General features: G+C 44.4%; 1 protein-coding gene across 3 annotated transcripts in view; it reads right to left on the bottom strand.

The window, feature by feature from the left end:
• The window catches only part of EPB41L4B (erythrocyte membrane protein band 4.1 like 4B), a 172,612-nt gene extending 156,259 nt beyond the window's left edge, over positions 1-16,353 (bottom strand). Inside the window, exon 1 of one of the 3 annotated variants that reach the window (XM_055800199.1) lies at positions 15,711-16,353. In XM_055800199.1, coding sequence (XP_055656174.1) covers positions 15,711-16,004 — 294 coding nt within the window. In that variant the 5' untranslated portion in view covers positions 16,005-16,353. The remainder of the gene's footprint in view (positions 1-15,710) is intronic. The other 2 variants (XM_055800201.1, XM_055800200.1) reach the window with 2 other exon arrangements.
• Positions 16,354-16,578: the final 225 nt, after the last annotated feature.

Here is a 16,578-nt window from a genome sequence, read left to right as displayed (position 1 = left end):
CTCACCCTGCAGTTGCAGCACAATGTCCCTGACTGTACATGGATGCAGGCATGCTTGTGCACAAAGATGCACCAGATGGCCTGAGAACTCCATTTTCTCAAGCATTTTGAAAATTGGATTTATTCCACAAGCCATCAGAACACCACCACCAGCTGGTCATAAGAATGAAAAATCTGAAGCAAAACTTTGTTCCCTTGTTTTCCCCTCCAAAATAATAATAAATAAATGAAAAGGAGGCATGTTGGATGTTCGTTCAAATGTTTAATATAGTTGTCATTGTAACTGAGACCTGCCTTTCTAACCTAACTTGTGGATTTGGAGTTGAAAGCATATTTTCCACTGGAACCCCTTCAGCATGATTCAGAACTGTCCATTTATGCTTTCAAGACATAAATAATCTTCCACCTGCTTCTTAAAAAGTGTTGGTTTAGATCATGTTCTTAAAGTTTCTTTCCATAAATATAACATAATCATTAAACCTTGTAAGGTTAAGTTGGAAAATGCAACATGAAATCAAACCCATCCAGCTTAATTTCCAAGTAATAGACTAAACTAAAAATAACTGAGGAATTAGAAACGTCAATTCAAATTTTTTATCTTGCCATTTTACTCACAATCAAGAATTACTGAATTTGTACTAGCAGCAGGACTCATTTCTGCAATATCTACGAATAAAGATTTACAATTAACCTCACACCACTTGAATTTCATGGATCTCTGACAGGGTAGGAATCCAGGATCTGCTCAACAGCATAGTTGTCTTTCACCTGCACTTCCAGCCAGCCTCAAAGGGATAAGGAATGTAGGAGAAGTACTCCATCACAGGATATCTGCATCACGTAACGACCATAAGATCTTTTCAGCCTGGGTTCTATTTGAACCTTCAGTGGTGGAACCTAGAAAAAGGTGACTTTCTCTAAAATTCCTTGATTTTTTCTAATTTCAGTATCAGCTTTGTTATCCTTACCAATTCTGGCTCCCTGTTAGATTCTGAGAAACTAGAGATGGCTGGGTCCAGTCAGCAATAAATTAGATGAAAGCAGCATAATTTATACCACTCATGATTTCAAGAAAATTAAGTCTCATGAAACAAGTCTTATCTTCTTCCTCCACAAGACTACATTTTTATTTGATTATGGCAATAAAGAGCCTTTTTTTGCTGCAAGGTATCTAACTCTGGCATAGATGAGCTCTTGCAGATCTAGTCTAGCTTGAGCTACTTGCCACGACTTCTGTCACTGAACCACACTGCTGCAGCAACTAAGCATTTCTTCTCCACTTCATACTAATCTGCCTGACTTTAGTGGGGCAGATGAGGAGCACTCACATGATCAAGCTATGACAGCACTAAGTACACGAATCAAACCATTCCTAAAGTGATTATTTATACCCTCAAGGCTCAACTCAACAACACAGGGGCTTTTATAGTACTTTTGCCTGACAGAGCTCCCATGCCTTCTGTCAGGTTTCACCCTACTGCTTGGCCCCTTATTTATGCCATACTTTTAACAAATTGCTGACATTCAATGTTGCAAAAAGCATTTTTTTACAGTGAAACATCCTTGGATCTGATCCCTTACCTGGTTTTCAGCACAGCCCCACAAACAACTGAAAGGGCAGGTATCTGCCTGCAGCACCAAGACAGGCACAAGAAGCCAAGAACTCTTTGAACTTGTAGTGATCGTGAAACACCTGTATTGACCATGAAACACCTGTAATGCCAAAACACAGCCTATGAGAGAGTCCAACAAAAGCAAGTATAAGCATTCCTAAAATAAATGCATGTAGTCCACAACAGGCAGATTTCTTTTTTAAAAATTCTTCAGGAAGGGAAAGGAGGAAAGCAGTCAGCCAGCAGCCCTGTCAGTGCAATCCTGAAGTGTTCTGCTCACAGTCAGTCACCAGTTTTCCCTGTGAACAAACTAATAAAATCACTCCTGCTGAACTTCACAAAACTGGCACAGTAGTAGAAGATGATGGGTCTTGTTGGCTGTACATTCTGATTTGCATCTCTTGGGGATGCAGAACTGCATCAACACACTGTAGCTCAATTCAGTGAAATCACAGGTCACCCACAGAGAGACAAGTTTCACTCACACTCACTAGGTTTAAAGATGGTGCCCTGGATTTCAGCAGCACTCTAAGAACTCTGGTGTAACAACAGAAAAACAACTGACCATGAGCTCTCAGTCTAATGCTACAGCCAAGAAAGTAAACATGAGCCATGAATGCATTACAAAGTAACATTAAGTAAGGAGCAATGCCATTTCATAAAACATTCAGCAAACCATTATAACAAACATTGCTGTGCCCAGTTGAAATGTCTGCACGTTATGCACAAAGTCAGAAAAAAGCTACAAGAATAATTCCAAGTCTGGAAAGCATCTGGAAATAAATTTTGTTTCTAGCTATCTAGACAACCAAATATAAGAGTAAGAGGTGGCTTGCATATGAATTTCACATACCTTCATGTGGAGAATATTTTTCCTCATAGTTCCAGAACTTTTTGTCACATGCCTGCTTAGGTACCAAGACAGGAAATAACAAGGACCATACAAATATCAGCTACAATAAAAGACCGGTTATTATTCTGAAGTTTCTATGTAGAACCCAAGTAAGTAACTGTTCTTCATTAAAGAAACTCAGAAGCAGACAAACTAATGAGATCCAAGCAGAGGGCTTATGCTAAAAAGTTACAGGCTTAAAATACATTCTTGGAGGAAGTTCTAGGGACTGATCCAGGAAGAACCGATTAGAGTGTTCACAATGATCCTTTCCGACCTGAAGCAAATGTACAGTTCAGAACCTATTTCTTTACAAGCCATCCATATGACTAACTCTCCAGTGTAATTTAAAGAGTGATAGTCCAAATGATATCTAGGGAGAACAGTCAGCTGACTTCCATTTAAGATCATCATAACAGCTTTAACAAAAGCTGTTAAAAGGAGGGACAAAAGGAAACAGAGACAGATGGAACCTTTGCTAGTCACTTATCCAAAGCAAATTTTCTTAGTTAGCAAATAAAGTAGCTCTATCAGAAGTGGCAATGAAGCTATAATTGCTTGTAAAAACCAAAAGTCTTGTTGGTATGTGTAAGTTTGTATTCAGTCAGGTCATAAGAAAATTGTTTTGTTCCCTCCCTAATCAAGTATAAAACCAAAATATGCACCATACATCCTAGCTACCTCAAACATCCATTCCACTCCTTACTGCCACCAGGAACCAGCAGCCTCGCAAGGGCTTTTGGGGTACAAAAGTCAGTTTGAATAACACCATAAATTCATTTAGCTCTGTAGCCAAAGCTGCACGCTTGCCTCCTAGCACTAGCTATGGTGGCTGTTTCTTCATTGATAACCTATCCTTCAGTGATAAAACCACTCCAAGTTTATTAGCACTGCTGGTTATGTCCACGTATAGGACAAACTGAAGTATACTCCAGAGCACACCCTTCCTCAACAGCCCTGCACCCAGTGTCCCACTCCCTGGTTCGTCTCTCAAAGAGCTTTTCCACTAGCACCTGTGCAGAGGCAGAGGTTACCAAGTTCGGAATTTCACAGAACGTACTTCTCAAGCAAAGCAGGCGACAGTCTTGGAAGTAGACAGAGCGGTCACATCTTGTCCCTCCAGAACTGCACTGAATTCGTATTTTGTCTTCAGGGTCATTTTTTCAGCACCACAAACTGCTGTTGGATTACGTGGGGTCAGTCAAACATTTGTTTCCCATGACTGTTTTCCCTTTATGTACAAGACCACAGAAAACAAAGAACATCAGTCTCCATCTCAACTGTATCAGCTCTGCAATGTAGACAGACTATTGCACCGTTTCACAAACCAGTACAAAAACGCTGCAGTTTTCTAAGACTCACAGAAGGAAAAGTGGGAGAAAAGCTTTCTTCCCTAATATATATCTGGACTTGGGAGTCTGACCCAAAACTGCAGGAAAGCAGGTGGCACTGTTCAGAGAGCTGCTCTCTGTAGGGAGAGCTCCCCCAGGCCTGGGACTTCTCATGAAATCTATATTTGGTAGCTCCCACAACTCATTTAGTGCTGCCCTACTCTTGACAGCCTTATCCAGTTAATTAGGTTAGTGCATGTGCAATAAAGAGGAATTCATACTCTTTAAATATTGTCCTATCTCCCTTGGAAGCTAACCAATCATTTGCCCTGTATCTTGCAAAAACAGCTTTCCGAACACCTTGCTGAAGGTTTTAGTACTATTTGAAAGCTCTATCTGCCTTCAATTAAGAAATAACTTTTGATTTCAGTAAACAGTAAAATGCCTTGGAAATCTTGAAAGCAAAATAAGTATAGTTCATTTTGAGGGCTGCCCTTCAAGATAGCACTTGCACTTCACCTTGCCCACTTTCAACAGCTCCTGAAAGTCAACAGTGAAGCCACAGAAGTTCTTCAGACTATTTCCTCTTCCTAGGCAGCTTCCAGCCCTCAGCTTCCTGAAGCAGCCAGGAAAGTTCTCCACTCCTGGCATTACACAAATGCTGAGAAATTGACAGCTGTAACAGGGAAAAAAATTGCTTTCTGAAACAAACTTCTGATTAATAGTATTTTCTAGTTATGAAAGACCACAGCTTTCTGTTCTGTCTGACAGTTTTCAGATTATGAACATGCTGGAAATGTTACCAGATGTTCTGTTTCTCTCTGTCAAGGCAAGATGAAATTCTTCTAGAAGAAATACTTCTATCAGTAGCTAATACCATAACATGTGGGGGGAAGAAATCAAAGTCAAGAAATCCAGTTATAAACCAAAACATGCTGGGTGTTTAATGTGAAAATACACCAAAATCCAAGCACACAAGCTGTAAAGTGAAAATATCTGCTGGCAAATTTCAAAAGCAGCAAACAAAAAACTCACTTTTTTTGTTTCTCAGCACTGAATTTTTCTGTTCCCACTCCCCTCCAAGGAATGCAGTCATCAACTTCAGTGTATTTTTCACTAATACACAGACAAATGCTTGAACTCTTTCCTTGTTTTCCCCATACTTCGAAAATATCTTTACTTTTTAAAGCCAGAAATGATGCATCAGAAAGGTTTTATTATAAGAAAAATTTATAACGCACATTGTGCATCAACATGCTACACAGGAAAAAAGTGATTGCAAGCAATACTATCAAAAGAGGAGATGGCTCAGAGAATTCAAGAGAAAGAAGTGAAGGCGGTAAGTAACCTCAATTTGTTTGCAGTTCTAAAGTTAAGAATACTGTAAAAATACTTGTTCAGATTATTTCCTCATACATTGACTTCCTAAAATATATTAAGCACCTTTCATGAACTATCAAAATAATCAATTTTTTCCCCTCCAAACGCCTACTGTTTGCAACAAACAATTTGAGTACTGTGACAAATGTTCTGATGTCCCAAAGGCTCCCCCATTTTCACATTAAAAACAAAGGTTTGATTCCCTATCGTACAAGTTTTGTAACAGTTCATCCAACAGAGAAAAGCCAACTATGAAGTATCATTGTATGAGAGGAAGGGAGCGAAGGGAGGCAGCAGACATACAGGCAGGTGATCACTTAAGCAATCAGCTTAAAGGAGAATGGGAAAAGTGCTACAGTCAACGTTTAGTAGCTTCAGTGGCCTCTCTGCAAGGAATCAGCAGTCTCTGCTGTCTTAGTAAGCAGGTCTCCCCATTGGAAAAAAACCCCACTATCAAAATTAACACCTTCTAATTAACTGGAAGTCAAGAACAGAACTCCAACACGCTGCTGAGGGCTGTGTGCAGAATTAATTGTGCAAGGCGGACACTGGAAAACACGTAGAGCCACCCTGCAGCAAGGTGTTCTCAGCTGCAGCTCACAACATGGCCTTGGCAGACAAGACTGTGGGCTCAGGAGCAGTCACAGAGGGGACACTCCTCCTTGGAGAAAGCAGCTGTCAGTAACAAACAAGAAAACATCCTGCCACCCTCTCTTCATTGTTGAAGAACAGGGAAAGAAAAAGAAAAAAAAGGAAAAAAAAGAACAAACAAGCCCAGTATATGAAATAGCAGGAAGAGAGAGGTAAAGAAACAAGTCTTTTGCACAACAAAGAAGTTATATTGCTAGTGTATTAAAAAGAGCTCTTCCCTCCACAGAGCTACAGCAATATGTCTGGATTCACACAAATACACATCCAAAGACCACAACATGAGAGAAGGTAAGCAGATACTGCCCACTGGACTTTACACTTCCAGGGTGTTTGTTGCCTATCCTAGTGATACGACCTATTTTGAAGAACACCACCACTCTTCACTTACTTGCTTAATTCAAGCAGATAACAGACTCATCATTCATCGTCTCTCAAAGCAAAGCACTCATGGAGGGTTCATTATTCGGGAAGAATTTCCACTCAGTAAGTAGCCTGAATATAAAACCTACATACTAAGGATTTGCATCTCTACTGAATAGTAATCTTTGTTGTAACACAACAATTGTACAAAGTACTAGTGTTTTCAGATCTGCTTACAAAAATAGAAGTTCTTGGGCTTGGTTGGTTGTTTTTTTTTTTACAGAAATGTAAGCCCTCAATTTAAAATCATACCATATCACAGCTCTGGGAACCACTAACAAGGTAAGAAAGATACATTTAAATGACAGAAAACAGCCTTGACCTGGATGGCAACAAGGGAGAAAAAAAGAGAACTTAACAGAGCTACTCCTTTTCTCAGAAACTGTGGAAAATTCGCATGCACAGTTGAGGCAGGTTAACATTTGGACATTAATTTTGTTCAGACTTAGCACCAACAGAAAAGATGTGATGTAGTTAATATGTTTATTTTATCCATCAATATTAAAATGAGAATTTGTTCACAGCCTAGGATAATGTTAAAGCTTAACACTACCATATTAAACTGCCTATGGTCTAACACATAACGTACAAGACCTCAAATTTGAAATGCACACAGTAAGAAAATTTAAACTTAAAAATGGGAAGTGGTTTCCTTGTTTAGTCTCAGTTTAGGCAGAAAAATAAATAGGTGTTTTCCCAGCCAAGACCACTAAACTACAAAATTCCTCTCAAGTCTACATTTATTTTTTTTGTAACTAACACACACCAAGGAAAATAACACATATAATCAATTACTAGTACTACGAAGAACTACTGTGAAAAGCATTATTTTCAACAGCCACAAAAGAATTCAACCTTGGGTAAGTTATCCTTTGAAATAATATTGCATTCTACAATAATTTAATTACAGGTCACAGTTCCCAAGCTATAACACTATGCTTTTCTAACTGTGCATTTGATACTGGTTCATATGAGTCCATGTTCTTCAAAGGCAAGGACCTACACTCCGCAAATACTTGTGTAGAATTAGTTGCCTTTCATAAACATTACATTGGACCTTCCATTAGGATTTTCAGTCTCTTATTTATTATATAACCTGTCACACGTATTAAAATAATGAAACACAGTAACAACTCAATTCAACGTGTTTGTCAGTATACTAAAAAAAAAAAGAAAAAAAGACTACATTTGGTATTTGTTTGGATAAACTATCTGTGGTTCCATAACAGGGAAGGGAAATAAACTGAATCTGTACAGATAAAAAACATACACAGCCAGTAAAAATTAACTCTTAATAATTTTCATGCTTCATAGCTGGAGCCTGAATCTAGAACTTCAAGAAATATTTCAAAATAATCTCATCACAATGTAGCTAATGGTCCAGGACATATTTAAATTGATGCATAGAAATAAATGGAAATAGCAAGTCAAATGAAGAGCAGATGGTCACTCTAAACACTTCATTACCTTCCAACCCTTTTATTTCTAATGTGGAAAGAATAAAAGAACATTTACCATTGTCTGCACTGGAAAACAAATACTAAAAAACCCCATGTGTTTCTCAAGTAATTTAAAATACTAACCCAACAACACTGCACATATAGTTAACAGCTGTTGACTTCATCCTTTGAGCAAAAAATAAATTATTTGTACTTATCCCTATATTTTGCTTTCAAGTGGTCTACGAATTCAATGACATACATGTTCTCCCTTTTTCTCTCAGCCTCTTTCCCATGCCATTTTAGTTTTCAGGTCCATTTTTGTTGTCTCATATGAAACCATGCATTTTTAAAGTGGGGAGGTTTAACCTTTGAATTAACTATTTCACTGATCACTACCAGTGTTCCCCTAATGTCTGCTCTACAACTGGGAATGTTCAGAACCAGCAGTCACCTGTGCCATTTGTGCTCTGACAGACAGGGCACTTTGCTAGTCAAGCTGGCTGAATGAGCTGCTGTGCCAGCCACAGACCCCTGGCCACAGCATTTTCATAGGGAAGGAACAGGACTGAGGAGCATTTCAAATTTCTGGCAGCTGCAGAGAACCACACAAGTGATCTAAACTGACAGGAGAGAATGGGACAGAGAACTATGCTTGAGGCCCAAACCAGAAGGAAGCAAACCTCTCATGCTTATTAAAGTGCCTCCTAGAAGAGATACTCCATGGTGAACTGTTTCACAGCTTACGTAGCTGCTCATCGGATGCAAAGAAAACTGCTCTTATGGATTGGGAAAACAGGGTTGAGTAAGAAAACCCCACAAAACTAAAAGACATTAGCTCTTACTAAAAAGAAAATTCAGTAGGGACCATGCTAGTAATACAGATCATATCCACACAGAAAAAGTATAGAGAATTTGGCCAGGGAGAAGACTGTGAAGAAAGGTGGGTGGAAATGGTTGGGAATTTAAAAACAGAAGCCCCAAATCAGCAAATGGACCTATGCTTGGAGAAAGCAAGACACTAAATGAAGCCAGCCGCTCAGAGAAAGTTACAGAAAAAGTGATAGTTACAGAGGCGCTCCAAGTAGAAGCAGAAGGAAGCACATGAGGAAGAAAAGCACACACAGAGAAGCAGGAGTAGAGATATCTGTCCTCACTGTTTCAGAGAACTGGATTGACAATATATCCCATACTTTATGCACCATTTCTAGTGTCTTCAACGTTTCAGCCCGTTTCTTCCTGACCTACCTCCTGCAATCCAAACAAAACTAGCTATCTGCTTGCTCTTCTGTATGGAAGGGCTGCCACTTCCAAACTCTCTTTCCTCCTATTTCCTGCCTCATAGGAACTTTTTACATGACATTGTTTTTCTTTTTCAGGACCACCACTAAGAGCCTGAGGCTACAGGTTTGCTACACAGCCATCTAGTCCAGAACCAACCACTGGGGGCAAAGAAAACACAAACACCAAACCCAAAACATGAGATGGACACTGTTTACAAGAAACTCGTATTTTCTAGCTGCTCTGAAAGTTTCCTTCTTATTGACCGTCTCCATTCAAACCCATGGTGGTCTTCAGAGTTTCTTCAGTGTTCATGATCACATAGTTAAGGCCAGGGCAAACAGCTGCTACTAAAATGCATTTTGTGGCAACAAACAAAAGGCCTAGCCACACCGACTTTTCACATGGTTACTCTCCAAAGCATAGCTGTGTTCTAGTCCATTATAAAAAAAAGGCTTCCAAAAGAATGCCTTATACAACCTTATCTTCTCCTGATCACTCCAAACACATAAGCTCTCCATCAGAGAATCAGTACCAGGTGCTCATACTTCTGTCTTTGCAGTACATTACTCTCACCATTGGCTTTCTCCACCTTACTGGTTGTCAACTCCTTGCGGCAGCAGTCCTGTTATCCTGTCTATCTATACTGCATTGAAAAATGGTATTGGTTTCCATAAAAAACTAATGGAACTCACACGCAGATTTTATCTAACATATGCCAAAACAAAACACTGTGCATTGTCTCCCTGTTCTACTATGTACTGTTGAAATGCCTTTTAGCTGCTGTAGATTTATTGGGGATGTTTGGTGAGCACATCAAGAGCTGAAATTCCCTCTTCTCTCTCAAGAAGCTAATGCTGTGCATTTCTGAAGCACATCTGCAGTCACATGTGCACACCCCACCTCATTCCTATTTCTCTGGGGCTGTACGTCCCTGATTCTGTACGTGATTCTACTACGAATGCTTTTCACACACCTTCAGTATACACAGCAATGCATCAAAGCATACGGTACATGGAAAAGATAATTAAAGGCTACTGCCAGAAGACAACACATCGAGCTCTAGCTACAGTTACTTGATCAGAGCTGTAAGGTAATGAAAAGGCATTTCAACATGAGCTGCAGAAGCAAAATACCCAACTCCTCCTACAAATGGAGCTTTATCAGTTTATAAAGGGGATTACAGGTGCTGGTGCCTGCAGGAGTTCATGAACATGAGAGACCATTCCAGTGCAGCAAATATGCTTTTAACATTTTCCAGCAAGTATTCTAATTTTATGCTGTTGAAAGGTAACTTCTGCATAAAGGCATATTATCAATTTCACTTTAAGTGATAAAAGGTTTAAAGAATTAATAAAAAATCATGTTCCCCATCTGATGTAATATATCTATTTGGGTGGGGACTAACTCCTCAGTTAGGAGACTCCAGAGAATGACTTAAATCTAAGTGTCTACATGCATATTAGTGCATTTCTCTAGAATTACTATTCCTGAAACATCATTAGAAAAACATGTGTGATAAAAAAGAAAAAAAAAGTTTTACTTCTCTCCTGAAATTTCTAACTTTATCAAGTCAAAAATATATTAACCAATAATTACAAGATAGACATGACTACACAAGAGTTAACATTTACATTTAATGTAAGCATAGAAGCCAGACAGCAAATTTTGTTATGTTCTTGTTACTCCAACAAAAAAAGGATACAATGCATAGGTAACTAGAGATTAGAAAACGGTACTGAAGAACATTTACTATCCCTGTCCTGAAGTGTTTCCATAGCAGCCAAAACAATTATTAAAACAGACCAAAAGGAAGGCAAAGAAATAATGCAAAAGCTATCCATCTGAAAACAATTCATAGATTTGAGGAGTTATATTTGCCTTGTTCATTAATTTAACCATTAAACATCACCTACTTGCTAATACATCACACTGGTCTTTCTAATGACGTTCATAGCAGCACAGAAATTTATCAGAGCAAGAAGATTTTTAGGATGGAGTATTTATGACAGACAACATGTTGACTGCTGTGGCTTCATGTCACAGAAAATTTAAAGTATCCTCTATCTGCTCTGCAGGATGAGGATCCCTCTTTTGCATCCCGCTTACACAAACCCAAGTCATTCCCCTCCTGCCCTCCCCCAGCTTACACAGAATACTATTTTCAGTGGCATTAAGAAAAGAGATATCAATTCCTGCTATTCTGGACAGCCCCACTGAATAGCTATCTTTCATATATCCTCCCTTAAAGCTTTAGTAAGATGCACTGAACTAAAAAGTAAGAGACTCAGTTTTTAGAAATGCCAGCAACCATGTCTTAAAGTTAACAAAAGTTTGGCTTTTTGGCCTCATCTGAGCACCATTTATAGACTGTTCCATTTACGTGTTAACTAGCAGGCATCATCACCACTGCGTAAATGTCAATGCTCTTTCCTTGCATTTTTATGTAAGAACACAGCATCAACCATAACCAGGGTTTTTTTTTTCGTTAAAAGGCATGAGTCCTCCAGAAGAACAGAGGCAAGACTGTTCTGACAGCAGTAGGCAAGTGGCCTTCCAACCTACCTACAGCTGAGTTACACTCTAAACAAGTAACAGCCTCCAATGCAAGCAAAGATGCAACACAAAAGGTACTAAACAGGTTCTCAATGGTAAAAAATACACTGATACCTATGTGAGAAGGAGGAAAGGACGGTTTCTCATCTAAGTATTTTTCTCCATGTGTCAGTTCTTATAACTAGATTTCAGATGTACAGAGATGTGGTGTCAGGTCAAGAGGAAGTAATGACACCATTTATGCTCCCCTTCCCATGGGAAATCACCCCACAGCAACAGAACCGGTCAACTGCCACTCACTCCTATACAACAGATCCAACCTTAATAGCATCTCACATTCAATACAGGGCCCTGAGGAACTCGTGGGTTTAAAAAGCCATCCAGTGCATTATTCTATTTAGAAAGAATACTTTCAAAGTACACGATTCTTGCTCTAAGAGTGAACAAAAAAGCCCGCATCATTAAGCAATCCTTGAAATTTCATGGAGAAGCTGAGTATAGAAACGGTTATCCAGGGGTATCTACAGTGCTCAGAACAATTTTATGTTGACATCTGTATGGGCAGGAAATAAGTTCAGGAAAGGTAGAGAACACCTACAAGTGAAAGACTACACAGCACCATAGGAGGGCAGGCTGGCAGATGCAGTAGTCTGAAGGCAGAGGACATGCAGCAAAAAGAATAAAGTGCAAACGCCCCAGAAGGAAGTGAGCGTGGAAATGCATACAAGAAAAAACGTGACTGGTCACAATACTGCTATACAGCCTAGAGAAGAACAAGCTAAGGAAGGACTTGGGGATCAGGGTAGATCTATGCTTCTGTTATCACCATGAGCAGACAGGAGCTTACCAGATGTGCTTGCTGTTTCTAATACAGATACTATCACATAAATGATAACGTTAACCCAAAGACAGTTATCAACCTACCGATATAGGATTTCTTTTTCCAACACCAGCATCAGCCCTCACATATGAGAAAACACTGCGGCAGAACCCGATACATTTAACCTGGACAAAAGTTTCAGGGTTTCAGTTTTACTTGAATACTAAAAAAATCCCACACAGTAAGTCAACAAAAAAAACTGAAACTTTTTTTTTCTACACATATAGCTAAAGTTTTCCCTCAGTTGTGTCTTTTCTGTCATTCATCCACACAAACAAGTACATCCTGTCATCTTCAAAATCTAATAAACCTTTCAGTTACTTCTAGTGAAGTCTTAGCCTAAAAAGTTGTAGTTGGAAGAGTACCATATCCTAATACCAACAAGTTCCTATTTTCCACTGGAAAGACAACTGGGGTGTAATGTTTGCAGGTAGTAAAAAGAACACATTTTACAGATGCCAGTATCTCCTGAAAAAAGTGCTTGTGAACACAGCCAGCAGCTCAGTGAAGTCCTCTGCAATTATCTACAAATTTGACTTCATGGGTAAACTGCTCACTGGTGACAAAGCCCACACGCCCTTCCTTTCAACAAAACTTGAGCTGAAATGGAAAGAAACCACCATAAGCTTTTTTTTTTTTTTTTTAATGGAAAAGATGCTACTGAATTCATTCTGTATCACCGAATGTACCACTGAATACAGTCCTGTACCACAGCTTTGGAGTATTGAAGCATGTTCTGCTTCAGGCCCCAATCCCATAAAATCTAGAGCTGCAAAGCTGAGAGAAACTTTACTTTATGGTGCAACGCCTCTTTCAGTTTTTCTGACTCTCAGTGTGGGTGTTACTTTCCGTGAAAGAAAGGGGAAAAGCACGAGGAAGATACGTAATTCAACAGAACAGTTTTTAATGCTCGACATATTGACAGTTATTACATGCTCCAGAGTCCTCCACCAGTCTAGGAATTTCAATGGAAAAAAATACCAACTTCCTACCCTATCCTTGGACAAATCAACCACAACCACCACGTTGTGCAGTTCACATTCTGAAAACACTGGCAGTCTAGGCTTCATTTGGAGGTCAAATGCAAGCAAGAGTGCTCCACAGTTTCTTTACTGGACCAAGCAGGTACTTCCATATACTTTCAAAACTCAAGGACTAAGAAGAGTGCCATTACCTCATTTTCTGATGCTTCAAAACCACAGACCATCTTAAACAGGCTCTACAGCAAAAGCTGAACTCTGATAAATCAGAGGAAGTATAACCTTAAGCAAAATACTTACTGAGCTTATCTACACAGACCTCTGTAAGTAAATCCGTAGCATGCTGATAACATTCAAGTCTTTAGAAAAGATTTGTGCAGAAATGTTAGGAGGACTGCAGCAACTTGTGAAGGAGATGTGAGGGGAGGAAATATATTAGCATTTCAAATATCTGGAAACGCGTGATCTAGTCTTTAAGGCAAGGGAGGCCTGACAGTTCTGCAGCAAGTATCTCTAGGTGGCTCCATTCACATGCTTCTAATTTCACTTGTAAGAGTCTCACCCCATCTCTTCAGTTTCTTTCAAGCAGAAACCATAGGGTTGTGAAATTCCACGTTTTAGTGAAATGATGCCAATGTACACAAATAATTATTAATATGAAAAACACCTAACAAGATTCAAAAGATACTCTGAAAAAAACACTTTTTTACACTCCCAGAGAATGAAGTAGTGCACAATTTATCAGGTTGTTTCACTCATTAATGGTAAGCTTCCCCACCTGCTTTTGCAGACCAACTGTTAATGTCTGGTGATTATTCGGGTAGAAGATTAAATATTTTTCAAATATGATGAACTCTGACACTATTCCACAAGAAGTTTGGTTTTCAAGAAGGGCGGGGGGGGGGAGTCGGGGGGGCGGGGAAGGTCAGCAACAGAGGACGGGTGTCGAGTATTTAGCAGCTGCGGGGAACGAACGTCTGGCAAACCCCGACTCTGTACGTTAGTAATATACACGGTGCAGTTTCCTTGAAGAGAGGTAAAAGGGCACGCAACGGGCTCTGGGGGTGCCGAAAGACTCACAAACGCGGCCGGGCTTCAAAGCAGGCGAACACAAACACACGCAGAGCCGCGCTGGCCGGCACCGTCCCTTCCTCGTTCCTCAGGCGCGGCGGCGGGAGGGGGAAAAGTTCAGCGCCGGCCCCGCACCCGCCCGAGCCGCGGCCCCGGCCCCCGCCGCCGCCTGAGGCGCTGACGGCCCCGCCGCCCCCTCACGGCCGGGCCGGGCCGCCCCCCGGGCCAGCGGCTGCAGGGCGGGCGGGCGGACCCTGCCCCGGAGCCGTAGGGGTTACCTGGGACCGCGGCCCTGCAGCAGCCGGGCGGGGCGGCCCGCACGGGGCGGCCGCTGGCCCGGGATGGGAGAAGCGCCTCAGGCAGCCCCCCCGGGCGGAGGGCAACGCGGGCCGTGCGCGGCTCCGCGTCACACACCCGAGCGAGGCCCCTCGGCCAGCCCCGCTCATCTCCCGCCGGCAGGGGGGCGGCGGGGGCGTTAGAAAACAAGAAATAAAGAGGCGGTGCCCCCGCAGACCCCCGCCGCGGCAGGCACAGCGCGGCCTCGCCTCACGGCTGGCCTCGCCTCGCTCTCCCGCCGGCGCCACAGGTGCTGCGGGGCTGGGAGCCGCCCCTCCGCCGGCCGCAAGCCGGGGCGCAGCGAGGCCAAAGGCACCGCTCCCCCGCAGAGGCTCGGCTCCGGCCCCCGCGGCACGCCGTGGTGCCCCTAAGGCCAGCGGTGCCGTCGGGCGGGGTCTGCGGGCAGCCCCCCCACCCCCGGCCGGGGCGACACACAGGCAGCGCCCCGCAGCGCAGGGGCAGCCCCTCCTGGGAGAGACGCCGCCGAAGGCAACGCTGCAGGGGGCTGTTTTCTGGCTGCGAGGGGGGAGGCGAGCAGGCGCCCACCTCCACGGGGGCTCCGGGGGAAGGGATGAGGGACGCAGCAGGCTGCAGCCGGCGGGAAGGGGGCGGGGGGCGAGCGGAGAGGCGGTCATGGCGGGGAGGCACTCCGCGCACCTGGCAGCAGGTGCTTGCAGGCAGCTACGGCAGCGAGGACGCCCGCGGTGGGGAGGAAAAAACTAGCTGGGCTTGCCCGGAGAACGGCGCATGTCGTGCAGCCGCGGGGGGGGCACTCGCGGGGACCTGTCACCGAAGGGGACGACGACGACGATGCGGAGGAGGGGAGAGGGCAGATGCAAGTGCTGTTTTGCAGGCAGGGGAGGCAAGCGCGCGTTACTCACCGGCAGCTCCACGTTGACTTCGGTCCCGTCCAGGAGGAGGACGCGGCACTGCAGCACCGGCTTACTGCCGCCGGCCGCCGGGATGTGAACGGGGGCTCCGGCGCTGTGCACGACTCCTCCGGGGTGCGGCGAGGAGGGGAAGCCTCCCGAGCCGGCGGCGGCGGCTCCTCGTAGCCCCCCGTCCCGCTCGTCCCCCTCGCCGCCGAGCCCACCTCGCCCGGCTCCGCGCCCGGCTCCTCGCCCGTAGCGCTGCATCGATCTCCGGCCAAAGGTCCTGCGCAGGAACCGCAGCATCCTGGGGGCGCCCTGCCCGGCCGCTCACACCCCCGAGCCCGCAGCTCCGCGCCCGGCCCCGCGCCGCCTCCCAGAGCAACGCAGCAGCGCCGCCCGCCGGGAGCCGGCCCGCGCCGGGAGCCGGCCGGCCCGGCCCGCCCCGACCGACCGCTCCGCCCTCTGCAGCGCCGCCCGCCACCGGCACGGCGGGGCGGGCCGCGCCGCGGCCCCTCCTGCCGCCGCCGAGGTGGGCGAGCCCGGGCGGCGGGCAGGGGGCGCTGCTGAGGCGGGCGACGGGAGGCCACCTGTGGTGGTGGCGGCGGCCGGGGCGCTCGCCCTCAGCCCGACGGCCCCCTGCCCCTCGGCCCCGCTCGCCCCGCTGCGGGGGGGAGCGCCGAGCGCTGCGGGGGGGAGCGCCGAGCTCCGCGGCGCCTCCAACAACTGCCGCGGCGATCGCGCCGGCCGTTGAGGCGGCGTCTGCGCGGTGGCTGGCCCTCGCCGCCGCCTCCGGGCCGGGGAGGGGAGAGGAGCGGCGGCGGGGCAGGGGCGCGGGGCCTCCCCCGGCTGGGCCTTCCGCCGGGCCCGTGGCCTGGGG

The sequence above is a fragment of the Falco peregrinus genome, chromosome 3, assembly GCF_023634155.1.
Source record: "Falco peregrinus isolate bFalPer1 chromosome 3, bFalPer1.pri, whole genome shotgun sequence".
Classification (NCBI taxonomy): domain Eukaryota; kingdom Metazoa; phylum Chordata; class Aves; order Falconiformes; family Falconidae; genus Falco; species Falco peregrinus.
This window is presented reverse-complemented; position numbering and strand designations above follow the sequence as displayed.